The sequence below is a fragment of the Schistocerca americana genome, chromosome 1, assembly GCF_021461395.2.
Source record: "Schistocerca americana isolate TAMUIC-IGC-003095 chromosome 1, iqSchAmer2.1, whole genome shotgun sequence".
In the NCBI taxonomy this organism is placed as follows: domain Eukaryota; kingdom Metazoa; phylum Arthropoda; class Insecta; order Orthoptera; family Acrididae; genus Schistocerca; species Schistocerca americana.
Window position 1 is genome coordinate 1,147,905,897 of NC_060119.1, and position 21,192 is coordinate 1,147,927,088.

At 44.0% G+C, this 21,192-nt stretch overlaps 1 protein-coding gene across 2 annotated transcripts in view; it reads right to left on the minus strand.

The window, feature by feature from the left end:
- Nucleotides 1-21,192, minus strand: part of LOC124619324 (centrosomal protein 43-like) — a 46,474-nt gene that overhangs the window by 11,646 nt on the left and 13,636 nt on the right. For both annotated transcript variants that reach the window (XM_047145643.1, XM_047145636.1), the window contains exons 2-3: nucleotides 19,974-20,027; nucleotides 19,684-19,894 (exon numbers count right to left, since the gene is read on the minus strand). In XM_047145643.1, coding sequence (XP_047001599.1) covers nucleotides 19,684-19,894; nucleotides 19,974-20,027 — 265 coding nt within the window. The remainder of the gene's footprint in view (nucleotides 1-19,683; nucleotides 19,895-19,973; nucleotides 20,028-21,192) is intronic.

A 21,192-nucleotide genomic window follows, 5' to 3' on the forward strand; every position in this document is an offset into this window, starting at 1 on the left:
CTCCAACTACAAGTGAGACAGGCTGATTGTTCATTTATGGAGTCACAATAAAAAAGAAGAATATTATTTCAGTATTTTGGAGGCCATCTCCATAACAGTTTGAAGAGGGCAGCACAGTGAAATGTCTATCGGGTCCCAATTCTGAATTATTTTGATATGTGTAGGCATATTGTAAGGCATGATGCACTGAGTTTAAAAACTTTTACATTATGTGACTTTATGGCAAGAGTAATTTACAAACTGACTTTAAAACATTCCATGTGTGACTAAAGACACTGAATATTTGTGAAGAACACAATTTTAGTACATTATTTGAGATATTACATAAAGGTTGAGGGAGTTTCTGCAGCCCAAATTTCTCTGCCAGAGGATGGGGTGATTATGATTTGGCTTTGTGTGTGAGGGTTATTCTTTCTTGGATGTATTCTATTCCTTTAGCACTTGAATAGTGTGCATTAATTTTCTAAGCTACTAGTAGGAAGTGATTATCAAATACTCTGGCACCAGACTGCTAAAATTTATTATTTGCCTTTTTCTTTAATAACTAATCCATCACATTCCTTAACTGATTTTCTGGTTTATCTTATAACTATTCCCTATGTAAATGTAATTTGACTATCTAGATTGTTAAAGCTTATATTGTGACAGTCTTTTTGTTTTGCCTATTTGCAACTCAGCATCTTCACTATATGGTGAGTAGCAATTTCCCATTTCATAATACTGTTACATTTCAATGTTGAGTATTCTGATATATCTAACACAGCAGATCTGGTTTCCAGTAGACAATTATGAACCAGATATAAACGTACTGTCATGACGATTTTATTCCTGTGGGAACAGCTCTTCTTAGCATCATTGTATGGCTCTTCCATTCCATACCACAATACCACAAATGAGGAGAATGTCAGCCAACACTATACAACTAACCCCATCCATATTGCTTACCTACAACTAACACTGCCAGAAACAGAAACAGTCGGAGGGCAAAGAGAAGAGAAGGCGCTTCACTGTGTGTCAACAATAATTACCATGAGTCGTCTAGATTTACATCATACTCTGCAAACCACTGTGAAGTATGTGGCACAGGGTACATTCCATTGTACCAGTCGTAAGGGCTTTTTGCTGTTCCATTCATGTATGGAGCACAGGAAGAATGATCACTCCAGTGCATCTGTACGCAGTGTCATCGATCTACTCTTGTCTTTGAAATCTCTATGGGAGCAATACGTAGGAGTATGTAATATGTTCCCAGATTCCTCAAAGTTGATTCTAGAAACTCTCTCAGTATGTTTTCACAGGATAGATTGTGACTATTCATCAAGTGTCAACCAGTTAAGTTATTTTAGCATCTTCATGACACTCTCTCATGGGTTGAACAAACTTGTGATCATTCATGCTGCCTTCTTCATATCCATTCAATATTCCCCATTAGTCCAATTTGGTACGGGTCCCACATACTTAAAAAATATTCCTGCAGGAGACGCACGAGTTTTTGTTATAGAGTCTCTTTTGTAAAATGACTGTATTTCCCTAGTATTCTACCAATGAACTGCGCAGTTTGCAACCTGCCTTACCTGTGACTGAACCTATGTGATCCTTCCATTTCATATCTCTACAAATTGTTACACTTGGGTATTTGTATGAGTTGACCAATTCCACTGGGACTCACTGATACTACAGTCATAGAACACTACATTATTTTATTTTGTGAAGTGCACAGTTTTCTATTTCTGAGCATTTAAAGCAATTTGCCAATTTCTGCACCTCTTTGAAATGTTATCAAGGTCTGATTGAACATTTGTCCAGCTTTTTACAGATAGTACTTCATTATTGTGGTATCTGCTATCATTCAGCCACCAGCCGACAGTGGTGGATGTCAATAAGCACAAAGCGCGGCCAGAAATGCAACTGCAAAGATAACATACGCAGACCGGGCATATAGATTCGCCAACTGGCCGTGTAGTCCATTTTGAGATGACCACTAGAGGGCCAGTGTTGTGAGATGGAAGCGAGTCTCGACTCAGCCCCTGGCACCACCACATGCCGTATTCCTGGACTACCAGGATCGTATATAGGCAACTGCAACAGCATCGTACAGCCAGTTCCTATGCCTGCCTTTGCTTGTACTTGTGACTAGTGACCGCAGGTACTAGGAATAGGAACCCTGTGAAATGGGGTGTGGGGGGGGGGGGGGGGGGGATGTGACATGTGACAGGAGGAAGGGCATCAGGCCACACATTAAACTAAACATGCCAAATGACACAGTCACTGAAAGATTATGGAAAAGACACAAAACAGTAGCATCTTAGAATCCATAATTTAGAGCCAGATTTTTCTGGCACATGTGGTCTCACATAAAGGAAAATTCAGAAGTTGGTTTATAGATGTAAATAACATGTGAATTGCACAGATTTTTTTACTTACCAGATTGAATATGTGACACCTTCAACACAAGTGTGCCAAAGGAATACTGTAGTGTCAGTTTATTATAGTAAAATTTCAAAAACAGTGGACCACCAACAAAGGGCATCTTCAGCTTGTGGTTGCTGACGATGGAAACACTTCCATTACAATTGCAACACACATTTTGTATTACACACATTCCTGGCTCAACATGGTCTGGTCTCAAATGTAATTGAGGTCACAAACAAAACTAATCCCTATAGAAAAATACTCAGCAAATAATCTTGATCAAGCTCTGAAAAGTTGGCTAGTAGAGTTGAGGCATATCATACATGCATCACCAGCATCACATTATATTTGTGTGATTCTTCTGCTTGTCTTGTTTCCTTTTTCTTCTAATTTGTTCCAGAAAGAATTTGTTCAGTGGATTGTGCACCAAAATGAACTTCATTGTGAAACAGAGTTTTAATCTGAATGAGACCTTTATCTTTCCCCACTCAAGTCCTGTAAGCACACAGCAGTGGCCAACTCAGTACTTCATTAAGCCAATAACTGATTCCCGCAAAGCCAAATTTCACATGGGCTCACATTCACTTTTAACAGTGCTTATACCTAAATCACATGGTAGACCATCGGATCATCACTTGCAAACAGCACCCCTCGGTGAAACAAATCAAGTAGTGACCCACCATTTCTGTAGGTTCATTAACCTGTCTGCAAAGTATGTTTTATTTAAAATTTCCTGCCAGATTAAAACTGCATGCTAGTTCAGGACTTGAACTTGGGACTTTTGACCCTTGCGAGCAAGTTTTCTACGGATTGAGCTAGCCAAGCATGAGTCACAACCCATCCTCACAGGCTTACTTTTGCCAGTACCGCTTATTACATGATTTACAATTTTTAAATAATTTGATCCGGTAAGCAGGAGATACATTAAGATAAAAATGAAACAACTGCTTCAAACACAAAATTTTACATGATTTTACACAAACCATTACAATACTATATAATGTTGTATTTTTTTTTTTTTTACACAGAAAATATGTAAGATATGTAATAAAAAACATAATTGATTATTAAAAAACTGCTAAATGGAATTTATTGTGCCCTGTTCACTTTGTGCCAAAAATTCTAGCTCTTTTCAAGCCCACTGTTGATTTGTGGATAGTGTTCCATTTCATGCTGGATTAAAATCCATCTTCTACTGAATCCAGTGAATTCTACAGAGATACATACCATTACAACAGTATGGCTTCTTGTACTTGCATCTAGTATCTTCATTTGAGTGATGTGCAGATTTTCACGAATTTCTACTTACAGTTGCGGTGAAAGGTGTTGCAATATCAGCAGCTTAACATAATTTCTGAGTAAGTATTTTTTTTTTCTATTTTATGTTCTTGGATTCCTTCTCTACAAACAACAATTAACTGTTGCTTCAACAAACGTAACCATCTTAGCAGCATAACATAACTTACAACAGCATTTTAAACAGATTTTTGTAGAGAAATATAATGCTTTTGCTTAATGGACAGTTTTTTTTTTCCATTTGTAATTGCTGCTTTCCCCACACCTGTTGCAGAATTATCAAACCTTGACTATTTCTGACAAACTTACATTAAGTTATTTCATAAGTTTGTAGTGTTTTTGTCTTGTGCATTGATGTTGCAATTGCTATGGGTTTACTTATCTGAATAAAATTTTCTCTTTTTTCATGCTGCGTCAATTCAAAAAATTATCCACCTTTTGATGGCTCTCTCCTCCATCATCATCTGGAGTAGAACCACTGACTGCCGAAACCGGCATGGACTTTCACTTATATAGGACCGATTGCAGCCCCTGGCACCAATCAGAGGGCCAAAACGATGCATGCACGCAAGGTGACTCAGGTAGCTCATAGCAGCTTAAGCACACTGTGGAACCGAGTGACATCAGGTGGCAAAAGGCGGTGGCATCTCATTTCAAACAGCCACTCCTGCCTCACTACAAGTGATAAGCATCCATACCGGAACTGCTATGAGCTGCCCAATGCACCTCCCGTGTACAGGTCATTTTGGCCGTCTCTGATTGGTGCCACAGGCTGCAAGTATACCTATATAAGTGGAAGACAGTGCCAGCCCAAGCAGTTAGTGGTCTTTCTCCTAACGATGATGGTCGAGATAGCCATCAAAAGCTCGAGAATTTTATTTGAATTGATGCAGCTTGAAAACCGAGAAGATTTTATTCAGATATGATGCCGCAAAAGACTCAGAGAGAACATGGTTTATTTATCAGTTGTCATTTTTCATTCGTAGTTTACTGTTGCTATTTGAATTTACATATTATCACTTTATCATTTGGAGACAGTGAGTGGAGTTGTGGGCACTAGAAAATTGAGTGCAGAGTGGTTAAACATGAGCATTTCGAACATTCTTCTGTCCGAGTTCAATATAGGGGTGACAGCAGTGCAGACAGAAAGAAACATTTGCATTAATCCACGATGATCCACTTCAGTGTAATTGAGAGCTGGCAAATGTGATGAACTGTGATCATTCCACCATCATGCAACATTTCCATGCAATGGAGAAGATTCAAATATTGGGTGTACGGGTTCCGAATGCTCTAAGTCAAAATTATAAAAATTAGGGGGTGGCCATATGTGCATCTCTGCTAGCTCATCATCAATTGGCTCATGAACAAAACTGACCATTCCTAACCTGTAACGTTACTGGTGACAACAAATGGTGTTTTATGCCAACATAAAGAAGAGAGAGGAATAGTTGAGCCCAAACAAAGCAGCAACTTCCTGTGCGAAGACCTACGCACATCCACAAAAGACAATGTAACGCATCTGGAGGAAAGAAGACGGTGTGATGTACTATTAATTGCTTCCTCAAAAACTGAGACATCTTGCAGATGCAGTCCAAGAACAACAACCAGGAAGACCGCATGAAGTGATGCAACTCCACGATACTGCCTGCCTGCAGTCTGCTAGACTGACAAGAAACACTAGACAGGAGTTGGGTTGGAAGTTATTTTGCACCCACCTTATACCCCCAATCTTGCACCCTCAGCTTTTCACCTTTTCTGCTCTTTATCAAACAACCTTTAAGAAACTTTTTTTCCTGAAACTCCGCTCTAAACATGTCTTGACGAGTTCTTCACCTCAAAACTAAGGGTTTCTAGTCACGGAATCGAAAAGTTACCCAGTTATTGCATACTGCTGTAAATAGTGATGGGGAATATATTATTGATGACTAAGTCTCTGTTATTTGTATCTATTGCATTTATTAAACTTAAGGAAAAATTCTACAAACTTATGCATCAACCCAATATTTTAAAAGACATGGCCACACAATAATATGATGGCTGAATGGTAAAAATGAAAGCATCTACTTCCCGTAGCTCACCATTGACATTCATCATCATATTTTCGTTTTCATAACACTCCTCTCTTAGCATTCATTTATGAGTCAGCCTCAGCAATTGCAATGTCATCCCTGCAGCTTATAATGTAATACTGTCATTATGGTATTCTATTCCTTAACATTTATAAAATACCATGATTTTTTTAGTACTTAAAATCTTGTCTTTTCAAATCAGTTTGGTGGTTTCACGACATGAGAATGTAGATTACAACTATCCTCGTTTCTATTACAGTAAAAAAATTTTGAGCCACTTTGCCTCTTTAAGCAGCACCGATTTTAATACAACTCAGTACATGCTCAACAGGACTATCCTCGAAACTCTCCGCTACTGCTGCTAACGTACCACCCAAAGGTGAAACAATGCTAATTCTTTAATGCTGGACAGTTAGGATTCACAAATTGTTTCAGAAGAAATTAAGGAATAAGTTTATGGACTGTAGTAGCCACCAGAAAGATCGCGGGAGGCGCACATTGGCACGGCGCGTCACGGACGGTAGTTGCCGCAAGTAGAGTCCCATCCACCAGAGGGCACGCGAGAATTCGGATGCGACCTCTGCCGGCATGACAACAACAACAACAACAACAACAACAACAACAACTCCGGCAGCACGGGCCGTGCCCAGTCAGTTAACATCGGGCATGCCTAGGACACAGTCCCGCTCTACGCTAAGTGAAGTGCGACATAAACGTGAACAGTGTTACTACACAATTGGCGACGAGTAGGGTCGTTCTTTCGCGTGTTGCATCGTTGTTCCGGTTTCGCAGCTTCTCCACAGCATGGAGGATTTGGTGCGAGTTTTGGTTGCGCAGCAGACGGAACTCATGGCCACCATGAAACAAGTGCTTCCGGCGTTGCTCTCCATGCCGTCTGCTCCGGCGCCGTTCCCTCCTCCCTTTCCCCCGTATGACGAGACGGCGGAGGATTGGGACGCATATGAACATCGCCTTCGGCAGCATTTCCAGGCGTTTCATGTTGCCGATGCAGAGGTATGTCGTGCTCTCTTCTTTTCTTGGATATCTCCCTCGCTGTATCAAGTTTTGCGGCAGCTAGCGCCGTTGCAGGAACCCTCGTCCTTGTCTTTTGACGTATTGTGTTCCTTGCTGTCTTCATATTATCGCCGCCGCACGCATGTTGTGGCGGCTAGGGTCGAGTTCTATCAATGCAAGAAACAGACCCATCAGTCTTATCGGGCGTGGGCCGCTACCCTGCACGGTCTTAGTCGCAAGTGTCATTTTGTCACGGAGCAGTCGCGAGAGTTGTACGCCCACGTTATGGTACGCGACGTCATTGTTCGTTCGGCCCCTGATAGGGAGGTCCGGCAACAGGCCTTGCAGTTAGAAAACCCTTCCCTCGAGGAAGTCCTGTCCATTTCTCAATCGTATGAAGTCTCTCACGCAGCAGGTCAACAGCTGGAAGCGTGGTGCGACGTCGCGGTGGTTCAGGGCAGCGCGGCCGCGTCCACTGTGTCAGGGGTGGACGACGTGCGAGCGGTACAATCCGGCCGTTACGGCCGCTCCCGCACGGCGCGTAAACAGAATTCCGGCCGCCGGCCCCTGTTGCCGTCCTGTGCGTCGTGCTATATACATCATGATCGGTCAGAGTGCCCCCAGCGTTGGGCCGTTTGTCGCAAATGTAATAGAAAAGGTCACATTGCTAAAGTTTGCCGCTCAGCCTCAAAAGAATCGAAGGAAGCAGGTACAGAGGACATGGACGTTGACATTCAGGAAGTTTCATCGGGCCAGGCTCCCGACGCATCGGCACGCAAACTCTTTATCAAGGTGTCGGTTCGGTCGCGCCGGTTACAACTGCAAGTTGATACGGGCGCGGCAGTTTCGTTGTTGAATGTACAAACTTATTCCGACCTTGGATCGTCCCCGTTGGCGCCAGTTTACCGGCGTCTACGCGGTTATGGTAAACAGTTCATTCCCCTACTGGGTCAATTCACTACTGACGTGACTTACAAATCAGTCACTTGGCCTATTACTTTTATTGTTGTCAGTGATGCGAGCTCAGCTAACCTTTTTGGCCTGGATGCCTTTCAAGCTTTCGGTTTTTCTATCGCTGACACCATACAGTTGGTCTCCGAAGATGTTCCCTATCAATCATTGAAATCTTTGATCTCTGACTTTGCAGATATTTTTGAGGAGGGCCTGGGGCGTCTTTCAGATTTTGAAGCTCACTTAACATTGAAGGCGTCGGCTCGCCCACGTTTTCTACGCGCGAGGCTGATCTCCTTGGCTCTCCGCCCTCAGCTAAAGGAAGAGCTAGACCGGCTGACAGCCCTAGGGGTCGTTCTTCCCATTTCTTCCAGTGAGTGGGCTTCTCCCCTCGTTATTGTAAGGAAGCCCTCGGGAAAATTACATCTTTGTGGCGATTTCAAGGCCACCATTAATTCCCAATTGGTGGTGGACACCTATCCTTTCCCTCGTGCTGATGAATTGTTCTCCTCCGTGGCGGGAGGCCAATATTTTTCGAAAATTGATCTGTCGGAGGCTTATCATCAGATACCACTTGATGAGGACTCCAAACTGTTGGCGGTCGTCAATACCCCGTATGGCCTTTCCCAATACCAGCGGTTGGCCTTTGGAATATCCAGTGCCCCGGCGATATTCCAGCGTTATCTTGAGCATGCCACGTCGACAATTCCTCATTGTATTAATTACCTGGAATCCATAATTGTCACAGGCCGCAGCACGAAGGAACACTTGCACAACCTTCGCACCCTCTTTCTCAAATTCAGGTCTGTGGGCTTGCGTTGCAACCTGCATAAGTCAACCTTCTTTCAACCATCCATTGAGTATGTGGGCTACACCATCTCTCGGCACGGTATCCAGCCACTAGGAAGTTTGGTCCAAGGTATCGTCAACCTTCCTCAGCCCGCTTCGCTGAAAGAGTTACAAGCTTTTTTAGGCAAGATAGCCTATTACCACCGGTTCATTCCCAGGGCTTCCACTATAGCCCACCCCCTGTACTGCCTTCTGCACAAGGGTGTTCCTTTTGATTGGTCGCCTGCATGTGAGCGAGCATTCACCTCGTTGAAGGGCCTCCTCACGTCAGCCCCTTGTTTGGCTACTTTTGATCCCCATAAGCCGTTGGTCCTGGCTACGGATGCTTCGCAGTATGGGGTGGGGGCGGTCCTGGCCCATCGCAATGCAGATGGTTCCGAGCAACCACTGGCGTTTGCATCTAAAACGCTTAGTCCCGTGCAGGCCCATTACTCCCATGTGGAAAAAGAGGCTTTGGCCATTGTCTACGCTGTTACCAAGTTTCACCCTTTCTTGTATGGCACGAAGTTTCAGTTAATCACTGACCATAAGCCGTTAATATCGTTATTTGGCCCCGCCTCTCAGATTCCGGATAGGGCGGCCCACAGACTACAGCGCTGGGCCTTGTTCCTCTCTAAGTACCATTATGACATTCATTTTCGCCCAAAAGGACAGCATGCCAACGCCGACGCTCTTTCCCGTCTTCCGGTGGGCCCGGATCCTACGTTCGATCGAGATGAGATTATGTGTTTTCATTTGGATGTGGCGTCCCACCAAGCGGTTGATGGCTTCCCAATCACTAGTTCTCGAGTCGCCAGGGAAACGGCAGCTGACCCGGTTCTCCGGCAAGTAGTTCGCCTCATTCAGCAGGGGTGGTCATCCCGCCCTGCAGGCCGGGCCTCGGACCCTCTTCGTAATTATTTTCTTCAACGGGACTGCCTCTCGGTCTTGGAAGGCGTTCTCCTTCTGGCTACCGATGATACAGCTCCTCGCGTGGTTGTTCCTGCAAGTTTACAAAGGGAGGTCCTCACGTTATTACATGCGGGGCACTGGGGTGTTTCCCGTACTAAAACCTTGGCTCGCAGACATGTGTACTGGCCCGGTATTGACAGAGAAATTGAGCACTTGGTGGCCGCCTGTTCCCAGTGTGCGAGCCAACAAGCATCTCCCAGGGCAGCATTCTCTTCATGGCTGCCGGCAACCCAAGCATGGGAATGTGTTCACATCGATTTTGCGGGCCCGTTTCTCAACGGTTTTTGGCTCATTGTCATTGATGCTTATTCCCGATTCCCATATGTGGTTCGCTGCTCCTCAACCACTTCAGAAGTTGCAATCCAGGCACTAGCAAAAATCTTTTCTGTGGAAGGTCTGCCAATCACCCTGGTCTCGGACAATGGACCGCAGTTTATTTCGCAGACTTTCCAGGATTTTTGTAGGCGCTTCGGTATTCGGCACGTTTGCTCTCCCCCCTTCCATCCACAATCGAATGGGGAAGCCGAGCGCATGGTGCGCACATTTAAGACGCAGATGAAAAAGTATGTGCACGAATTTCCTGCGGAGGAAGCATTGACGTTTTTCTTGACGGCATACCGGACCACACCAATGGGAGAACGCAGCCCCGCAGAGCTCCTCCATGGGCGTCAACATAGGACTCTGCTGCACCTCCTCCGGCCTGGTCCTCGCCAGTCTTCACAAAACGGAGTAGCTGGCTTTCCACTGGGTATGTCGGTCTGGGCCCGTGGGTTTGGTCGCAATCCACGTTGGATACCAGCGGTGGTCCTGCGCCGAAATGGCCGCCGGCTCTATACCTTGCAGGCGGGGGACCGAGTGGTACGTCGTCACCAAAATCAGCTACGTCCACGTTCGGGCACCCACCCTCCGCCCTCTCGGACACCGGCTTCCCCATTGCCGGCACCTGTGCTGGTTTCACAGGGGACGTTGCCTCCTCTCCCCGCTGTGCCTCTGCCGCACTGCGATGGTTCTCAGCCTTGGCAGCCTCCAGTAGCTCCAGCACCGGCATCGCCATCGTTCGAGATGCCCCAGCGAGAGTCGGCCCCCCTAGCAGGCCCGGTTTCTCAGGAGGTTGGTTCACCTGTGGTCGTCCATTCCCCTACGTCCCTGCCACTGGGTCTTGCCCCTCCCAGGGTGGAACAGGATCCGGAGTTCGACAGCTTGTCGCCCGTTCTGTCCCGGGCTCCGGTTGTGGGACGACGGGGGCCTCTTCGTGTGGGTCACTTCCAGCCGTATTCGAAGGCTCCGGCTCGAGGGTTGGCAGATCCCCTCGACTCCGGCCATCCAATGGATGTGGAGGTCATCGCTCCGGCCCGACACTCCACCTTCCGACGCAGTGGATCACAGTGGCTTCACCCCCCAAAGGAGGAAGAGTGTAGTAGCCACCAGAAAGATCGCGGGAGGCGCACATTGGCACGGCGCGTCACGGACGGTAGTTGCCGCAAGTAGAGTCCCGTCCACCAGAGGGCACGCGAGAATTCGGACACGACCTCTGCCGGCATGACAACAACAACAACAACAACAACAACTCCGGCAGCACGGGCTAAGTGAAGTGCGACGTAAACGTGAACTGTGTTACTATATGGACCATGCACGAGACCTTACAAAGCTACTAACTGTGCAAAGATACTGCATATAGCTTTTGTTCAGCACCAACCGTTGGCTTCCCCAGTGTGATGCTGAGCATGGGGATTATGGATTAACAGGGATCGATACCTTTCTAGTTAAATATTGAGTGTAATTTTCGATCGAAGTACCCAACAATGTTAACTGATTCTTAGTGCAATATCTATTGTATTTGGATTTTTTATTTGGTCCAGTAAATCTTACATGTACAGCACATTAGATAACAGACAGGTCAATGCAAGTACGTTGAATCTTCGTGTATACATGTTTTCTACGCATTAATGAATACAAACAAATTCAGCTCTTATAATTTAAACCACTTTAATTAGAAGATTACAACTGAAAATATGAATAAACTAACATTAAAGATTACAGTCTTTACATGCTACTACTAGGTAGTCATATTTACATAATATTTTTGTAAGTAATAAAGAATGTGGCTTATTCAATTAACAGCAGCTTTCTTAGGCTCTCAAAGATTTTGGAGGAACTCTTCTAGACTATAAACACAATGTATTTACAGATATTCTTTTAATATTGCTTTAATTTTTTTTAAATCATTATTACGTTATTTTCTTATGGCAACTTATTGCAAACAATTTTACTGAGGTGTACTGTTCCTTTCTGGCAAAAAATGGTTTTTATTTGGAGCATGTGAAATTCAGTTTTCTGTCTTGTGTTTTGATGATGAAGATTTTCATTTTTGAGGAAGGCACTAGGATTTATTATTGCTTATTTCTTAATAAACAGTGCACTTTCAAAGAGGTAAATACATCAAAGAGGAAAAACCCTCATTTTTTAAACATTGGACTGTAGGGTGGTTCCTTTTTATTCCAACCATGATTCTCTCTATTCTTTTTTGCATCCTGAAGAGTTTTAGGCAGGATGGTGAGTCACACCAAAGTGATCCCATACAAAATGTATATTAGCATAGTAAACAATCATTAGACAACCCTTATGACGTAAGTTTTCCAGCACTTCATTAAATAGCACATGTTACTTCTTGTTTTTGTGTTGTTGTCTTCAGTCTGAAGACTGGTTTGACGCAGCTCTCCATGCTGTCTCTTCGTCTCCCCTCACTTCCCTACAGTTCGAAATTGGTGAACTCTTGAGGTCCCAGAATGTGTCTTACAAATGTCCCCTTATTTTAATCAGGTTGTGCCACAAATCTGTCTCCCCAATTCTACTCGGTACCTTCTCATTAGTTATGTGACCTACCCATATAGCCTTCAGCAGTCTTCTGCAGCACCACATTTCAAAAGCTTCTCTTCTCATCTAAACTGTTTATTGTCCATGTTTCATTTCCATACGTGGCGAAACTCCCAATAAATATTTTCAGAAAAGCCTTCTTAACACTTAATTCTAAATTCAATGTTAACAAGTTTCTCTTTTTCCAGAAAAGCTTTTCCTGTCATTGCTGGTCTACATTTTATATCCTCTGTACTTTGACCATCCTCAGTTATTTTGCTGCCCAAATATCAAAACCCATCTACTACTTTAAGTGTCTTGTTTTCTAATCTAATTCCCTCAGCATCACCTGATTTAATTAGACTACATTCCATTGTCTTTGTTTTGTTTTTGTTGATGTTCAATATGTATCCTCCTTTCAAAACACTTTCCATTCTTTTCAAACAATGGAAAATCCAGGATGGAATGTAACAATACCAGAGAAGGAAAGTTGCTACTCACCATACATCGGAGATGCTGAGTCATGATAGGCGCAACAAAAAGATTCGCACAATTATAGCTTTTGGCCATTAAGACCTTTGTCAGCAGCACACACACACACACACACACACACACACACACACACACACACACACACACACACACACACATCTGCAGTCTCAGAGAGCTGAAATTACACTGTGAGCCGCAGCACCAGTGCATGATGGAAGTGACGATTGGGTGGGGGTAAGGAGGAGGCTGGGGTGGGGAGGGAGAGGGATAGTATGGTGGGAGAGGGATAGTATGGTGGGAGAGGGATAGTATGGTGGGAGTGGCGGACAGTGAAGTGTTGCAGTTTAGACGGAGGGCAGGAGAGAAGGTGCAGAGGGGGGATGGGGTAAGTAGCAGAAAGGAGAGAAATATAAAGAAATTAAAAGACTGGGTGTGGCAGTGAAATGACGGCTGTGTAGTGCTGGAATGGGAACAGGTAGGGGGCTGGATGGGTGAAGACCATGACTACGAAGATTTAGGCTAGGAAGGTTATGGGAACGCAGAATATATTGCAGGGAAAGTTCCCACCTGCGCAATTCAGAAAAGCTGGTGTTGGTGGGAAGGATCCATATGGTACAAGCTGTGAAGTGGTCACTGAGATGAGGGATATCATGTTTGGCAGCGTGTTCAGCAACAGGGTCATCCACTAGTTTGTTAACCTATTCATTGGCTATTTATAGGAATCCTTCCTAAAAACCCAGAACCCTAAACCCCTCACCTGGTTCAGATTCTTTGATGACATCTTTGCTATCTGGATTGAAGGTGAGGACACCTTATTCACATTCCTCCAGAATCTCAACAACTTCTCCCCATTTGCTTCACCTGGTCCTACTCAACCCAACAAGCCACCTTCCTAGATGTTCACCTTCACCTCAGAGATAGCTACATTAGTAGCTCCGTCCATATCAAACCTACTAACCACCAGCAATACCTCCACTTCGACAACTGCCACCCATTCCATACCATGAAGTCCCTTCCGTACAGCCTAGCCACCTGTGGTTGTCGCATCTGCAGTGACGAGCAGTCCCTCTCAAAATATACCGAGAGTCTCACTGAAGCCTTCACTGACTGTAATCATCCTCCCATCCTCGTACAAAAACAAATCTCCCATGCCTTATCTTTCCAGACTCCCACCACCTCCCAGAGTCCCACAGTCTGGCCACAGAGGAGCATTCCCCTCGTAACTCAGTACCATCCGGGACTGGATCAACTCAATTACATTCTCTGCCAGGGTTTCAATTACCTCTCATCGTGCTCTGAAATGAGAAACTCCTACTGTTGTAGTCTGCTGTCCACCAAACCTACACAATATACTCATCCATCCTTACACAACCCCTGCTCCCAATCCCTTACCTCATGGCTCATACCCCAGTAATAGATCTCGATGCAAGACCTGTTCCATACATCCTCCTACCACCACCTACTCCAGTCCGGTCACTAACATCACCTATCCCATCAAAGGCAGGGCTACCTGTGAAACCAGTCATGTGATTTACAAGCTAAGCTGCAACCACTGTGCTGCATTCTATGTAGGTATGACAACCAACAAACTGTCTGTCCGCATGAACGGCCACCAACAAACTGTGGTCAAAAAACAAGTGGACCACCCTGTTGCTGAACATGCTGCCAAACATGATATCCCTCATCTCATTGACTGCTTCACAGCCTGTGGCATATGGATCCTTCCCACCAACACCAGTTTTTCTGAATTGTGCAGATGGGAACTTTCCCTGCAACACATCCTACATTCCCGTAACCCTCCTGGCCTCAACCTTCGTTAGTCACTGTCCTCACCCATCCAGCCCCCTACCTGTTCCCATTCCAGCACTACACAGCCGTCATTTCACTGCCACACCCAGTCTTTTAATTTCTGTTTATTTCTCTCCTTTCTGCTACTTACCCCCCTCCCCCCTCCGCATCTTCTTTCCTGCCCTCTGTCTAAACTGCAACACTTCACTGTCCACCACTCCTACCATACTATCCCTCCCCCTCCCTGCCCCAGCCTCCTCCTTACCCCCACCCAGTCGCCACTCCCATCATGCACTGGTGCTGCGGCTCACAGTGTAATTTCAGCTCTCTGAGACTGCAGACGTATGTGCAAGTTGTGTGTGTGTGTGTGTGTGTGTGTGTGTGTGTGTGTGTGTGTGTGTGTACTGCTGACAAAGGCCTTAATGGCCGAAAGCTACAATTGTGTGAATCTTTTTGTTGTGCCTATTGCGACTCAGCATCTCCGCTATATGGTGAGTAGCAACTTTCCTTCTCTGGTATTGTTCCATTCTTTTCAACCGCTCTTCCAAGTTCTCTACTGTGTCTGACAGAATTACAATGTCATCAGCAAACCTCTAAGTCTTTATGATGATAAAATCTTCTCGAGTTGACAGCTGAGTCAATGCATTGTTTTCCGGCAACATTCCAGCAGGTTTCTTACTTGCCATCTCCAGGCGAAGTGTCGGGTTCATGACTCATCTGGATCTTTACAGCTGCTGGACCACAGGCTCCTCTGTATGCAGAGAAGCCCATGGTCCAGTGGCTACACTGCTTGCTCAATGTACAGATTGAATAGCATTGGGGAAATGATACAGCCCTGTCTCACTCTGTTCTCAACCACTGCTTCCCTTTCAAGCTTCTTGACTCTCATATAACTGCCATCTGATTTGTGTACAAATTGTAAACAGCCTTTTGTACCCTGTGTTTTACCCCTGCTACCTTCAGAGTTTCAAAGGAAGTATTCCAGTCACCATTATCAAAAGCTTTCTGTAAGTCTACAAATGCTATAAACGTAGGTTTGCATTTCCTTAGCCTATCTTTTAAGGTAAGTTGTAGGGTCAGTATTGCCTTGCATGTGCCCACATTTCTCTGGAACCCAAACTTATCTTCCGCAAGGTCAGCTTCTACAGTTTTTCCACTCCTGTGTAAAGAATTTGTGTTAGTATTTTCACATGGTACTTAGTCTCTTAAATATGCTATCAATGTGAATATCCCATCTAAGGTTATCTTGGAGCCAGATCCCCAGAAATTTTGTATTAGCTACACTTGCAATTGTGTGTCTGATATCTGAATTTTATACCCTCTTCACTGTTTCTCTTAACATTATGAAAATTTAATGCTACTGTGCTACTTCTATGCGTTATTAGTTTGCTTTGGCTGAAGCAGTTTACAACCCTAGTTATGTCTCAGAGTTACCTGTAACAATTCTGCTTTATTATACATCAAAAATAGGAAAGGGCCCAGTATTGACCTTGTAGAACACCCCACTTCACTTCTCTGTAATCAGTATAGTGTCTGGCTGCTTTATTATCTTCTTGAAACCGTATTGCTATTCCTTGCTTGGGACCAGTAAGATATGATCAAAGCCAGTTGTTAAGTGTACCTCTAATACCAATACTAAAAAGTTTCTGCAGCTATAGCATACGATGTGGAAGGCTTTGACAGATCACGGCATATGGCAGTTACTTTTTCTCCACTATCACGTTTTTGGATCACTTCACTCAGAAATTCAAATATTGCCATTTCTGTTGACCAGCCTTAGCGGAAATCACGTTGGGCTGTGACTAACAGTTCTTCAGTAACATAATGCGTGGCTGAAATTTCATAAAGTCTCCTCTTTTAAGCGCAGTGTCTCAACACCTGTTGTCAGCCAAGAAACATTTCTTCTAATAGTTTTGAACTTTTTTGTTTTTAGCTGGGAAAGAAATATTGAAATTATGTGAGAATATTTCCATGAACATGTCAAGTTTTCTACATGTGCCCCCACAGTTGTATATGTCATTCCATGTTTCTTTTTTCATTAACTGCCTCATGTGTTCCAAGTTTTTCTTGCTAAAATTTCCACCTTTTCTTGTTGTTGGTGGCTCAGTATTGCCAGTGGTTTATATTGGGAATTCAATAAATTGTGCATAATAATCACCGAAATCGATATTCATATTTCCTGTTTTGCACAAATATTTATCTTTATTTATTAGTACCTGATCTGCAGTACTTCTGGACGATTTGGTGACCCTGGCAGGGGATTTAACGGTTGTGTGTATGTTGTAAGTTTTTGATAAGGCCTCAAGATTTAATCTGTATTTTGAGTTCATGTTGGAATCTATGTTGAAGTGACCGCACATGATATGAAAAGGATAGATTGCTATGCACAATATAGTAGAGATGCTGAGTCACAGATAGGCACAACAAAAAGACTATAAATAAGCTTCCGGCCAAAAGGAATTCATCTGAACTACGCAACGTGCACACACAATCACGCAAATGTAGCTCACATGCACAAGACCACAGTCTCTGGCTGCCAAGGCCAAGCAGCAGCACATGAAGGTAGAAGCAATCTGGGTGGTGGGGGTAAGGAGGTGGCTATAGTGGGGATGAGGAGTGTTTTGACTACCTCATGATGCTCTGAAATGAGGAATATCCTCCCTATTATTTCCCCCACCCCTCTCTACAATGGTATTCTGCAGCCCTCCACCTATGCAGTATCTTTGTCCATCCTTACTGCACCCCCGCTCCCAACTGCTTGCCTCATGTCTCATATCCCTGTAATAGACCTAGGTCCAAGACCTGTTCTATACACCTTCCCACCACCACCACCACCACCTACACTAGTCCCATCACAAGCACCACCCATACCATCAAAGACAGGGCTACCTGTGAAACCAGTCAAGTGACCTACAAGCTAAGCTGCAACCACTGTGGTGCATTCTACATGGGCATGACAACCAACAAGATATCTGTCTGCATGAATGGCCACTGATAGAACTGTGGCCAAGAAACAGCTGGTCCATCCAGCTGCTGCTCAACAAGACGTTCCTCATTTTGATGACTGCTTACAGCCTGTGCTGTCTGCATCCCCCCTACCAATACCAGACTTCTGAACAGCACAGGTAGGAACTCTCCCTGCAATATATCCAACGTTCCCGTAACCCTCCTGGTCTCAATCTTCATTACTCATTGTCCTTTACCCACTTATCCTCTTCCCTGATCCCATTCCAGCACTACACATAGCACTCTATTTCACCAACGCACTCACAGTCTTTTTACTTTTCTCTCTTCTCTTTTTCCGCTGCCCCTCCTTCCCCCCACCCTCTGTCTAACCTCCCAACTGCACTTAGCTGTCCTATCCTCTTTCCATCTCATCCCTGTATGTCCCCACAAACAGCACTTTACCGTCCCCCACCCATACCCTGCTATTCCTCTCCCTCCCCACCCCAGACTTTCCTTATCCCCACCATCCAGACTGCTCCTCCCATCACGCACCACTTACCGCAGTGTGGCCTTGGCAGCCATGTACTGTCGTGTGTGTGCGTGTGAGTGTGTGTGTTTTTTGTCTAATTCCTATGAAGGCATTTTTGACCGAACACTTACTCATTTGACAGTCTTTTTGCTGAGCCAATCTGCGACTCAGCATCTCCACTGTATGACGAGTAGCAATCTATCCTTTTCTATAACAATATTGATAAAATTATTTAATTGGATAAATAAAAAATCTGCTCACTAAGCAGCAGCAGAACACACATATAAAAAACTGTTGTGACTGGCAAGCTTTCGGAGCTAGTGGCTTCTTCTTCAGGCAGAAGGATTGAAGGAGAAGGAAGAAGGGTGAAGGAAAAGGACTGGAGAGGTCTAGGAAAAGGGTAGATTTTGGGAAAGTCACCCAGAACCATGGGTCAGGGGAGACTTGGCATATGGGATGAGAAGGATAGACTGATTGTTGGGGACTGCATCGGACGAGATTTGAAAACCTGAGAGCTTAAAGATGGAAGACAGGGTAATGTGCAAGACAGAGATTACTACTGAAACATGCACTTAGCTTCTCACTCTTATTAACTCGTGCACTTTGCTTTACTACTTACTTTTATACGTTATGTGCCTTCACAATATTTATAAGGAAAGTAGTTATGTTTCCATCCAGGCTTCTACATGTACAAATAACAATTCTATTTAAATAAGTCAGTTCTGTAGCAGAAATTTTGAAGGCATGCTCTTTCCCTGCTGATCAATGATCTTTAACAAACAGTGTTTGATGTCTTCTCCAACATATATGCAAGTTCCTCCAAGTATAAAGGTTTTTTTTTTTACAAAAATTTTTAACAAGTGAAATCTTTAACACATGAACAGTTTACCTAACAACCAGTCACAGAACCTGACAAACACACACACACATACACACACACACACAAAGAGAGAGGTGCAGGGGTGTGTAGCAACTTATGCAGCTTGTTGGTGTCACCACATTTTGGAGGAACTAAGTGCAGCTCAGCCAAGGAAACAGTATACATGCATATTATCAGATTTTTCAGAAGACGTGTGAATACGATTGGAACTAGCTGGAAACTGCGCCCCTCCATTAATGGTGTACTTCCAGGTGCTCAGTCGAGAGTGTATTTCTGTTTTCACAATCTAGTTGGAGTCCAGGCAGCAAGTACACACAACTCGTAGCTGCTGAAGATGATGACTGGGTTGGTTGTCAAAATAATGTGTGAAAATGGAAATAAAGATTCAGCTGAACACAAGGAAGTAAACCATTAATCAATCACGCAAAGAAAACCTGAGGGTCCACATTGTATCCCTTGCCTTCACCAGACACCACTTCCCCTCTACTTGCTACTCCAATTGCTAAATACCTACCGACTGTTAGATGATGAAAGGCTGACACACAACACGTTGTATCAGTACTGATCAAATTAAAACTATCTGAATTAATGTGAGAACATGGGAGGCTTTCTTTATTGCACTGTTGCATTTTAACTGTTTAATTACTCACCACTGTTGTTTTGTAATTTTAATTCTTTCATAAGCTCTGTCCGTCCCCCATAGCTGTATTCCTTTCCATGAAATGTTTCAGGGTCAAATACAGACAAAGTGAAATCCAAATTAAAAAACTCTAAAAACTCCCGTACCAAGCAAGTTATAAAAGCACCTTCAAAGGTCTTCAAAAATGCTCTCAGTGGTTGATTTGTGAATGGAAGCTTTGTCTGAAATAAACAATGAAAAGAGTAAATGTTAAGAAAGTTCTATTACAATACATATATTTCACAAATAACAATGGCTTACCTGAAATGCTTCTTGGTCTTCGATTGCCAAGATAACACTTGCTCTTAGCTGAGCCTGTAACAACAACAACAACAATAATAATAATAATAATAGTAATAATCATACATCTGCAGAAAAAGTTTCTGCCATCTCTCTCTGCATACTAAGATACAATGCATTCAGAGAAAGCACTATTACATGCAAGGTAGACAAAGAAATTACCCACCACAGTTCACTGAGGCGACAAAAGTCATGGGATACCTCCTAATATCGTATTGGACCTCCTTTTGCCTGGCATAGTGTTGCAGCTCGACGTGGCGTGGACCCTAAAAATTGAAAGTCCCCTGCAAAAATATTGAGCCATGCTGCCTCTATAGCTGTCCATAATTGCAAAGGTGTAGCTGGAGCAGGTTATGGTGCATGAACTGACCTCTAGATTATGTCCCATAAATGTTTGACAGGGTTAATGTCGAGCAATCAGGGTGACCGAACCATTCACTCAAATTCTTCAGTATGTTCTTCAAACCAGTCACAAACAATTGTGGACCAGTGACACAGAGCACTGTCATCCATCGCTGTTTGGGAACATGAACTCCATGAATGGCTGCAAACGGTTTCTACGTAGCAGTATATAACCTGGACCCAGTCCCTTCCACATACACAAAGTACACACTACTGTCGAGCCACCACCGGCCTACTCAGTACAGTGACTTGTTGACAACTTGGGTCCATGGTTTCATGACGTCTGCATGACACTACCATCCTACCATCAGTTCTTACCAACTGAACTCTGCACTCATTTGACCATACCATGGTCTTCCAGTCGTCTACGATACAACCAATATGGCACAAGCCCAAGAAAGGGGTTCCATATGATTTCGTACTGTTAGCAAAGGCACTTGACTTCCGCAAGGCATTTGATACAGTTCCCCACAGTAGTTTAATGAACAAAGTAAGAGCATATGGACTATCAGACCAATTATGTGATTGGATTGAAGAGTTCCTAGATAACAGAATGCAGCATGTCATTCTCAATGGAGGGAAGTCTTCTGAAGTAAGAGTGATTTCAGGTGTGCCGCAGGGGAGTGTCGTAGGACCGTTGCTATTCACAATATATATAAATGACCTTGTGGGTAACATCGGAAGTTCACTGAGGCTTTTTGCTTATGATGCTGTAGTATACCGAGAGGTTGTAACAATGGAAAATTGTACTGTAATGAAGGAGGATCTGCGACGAATT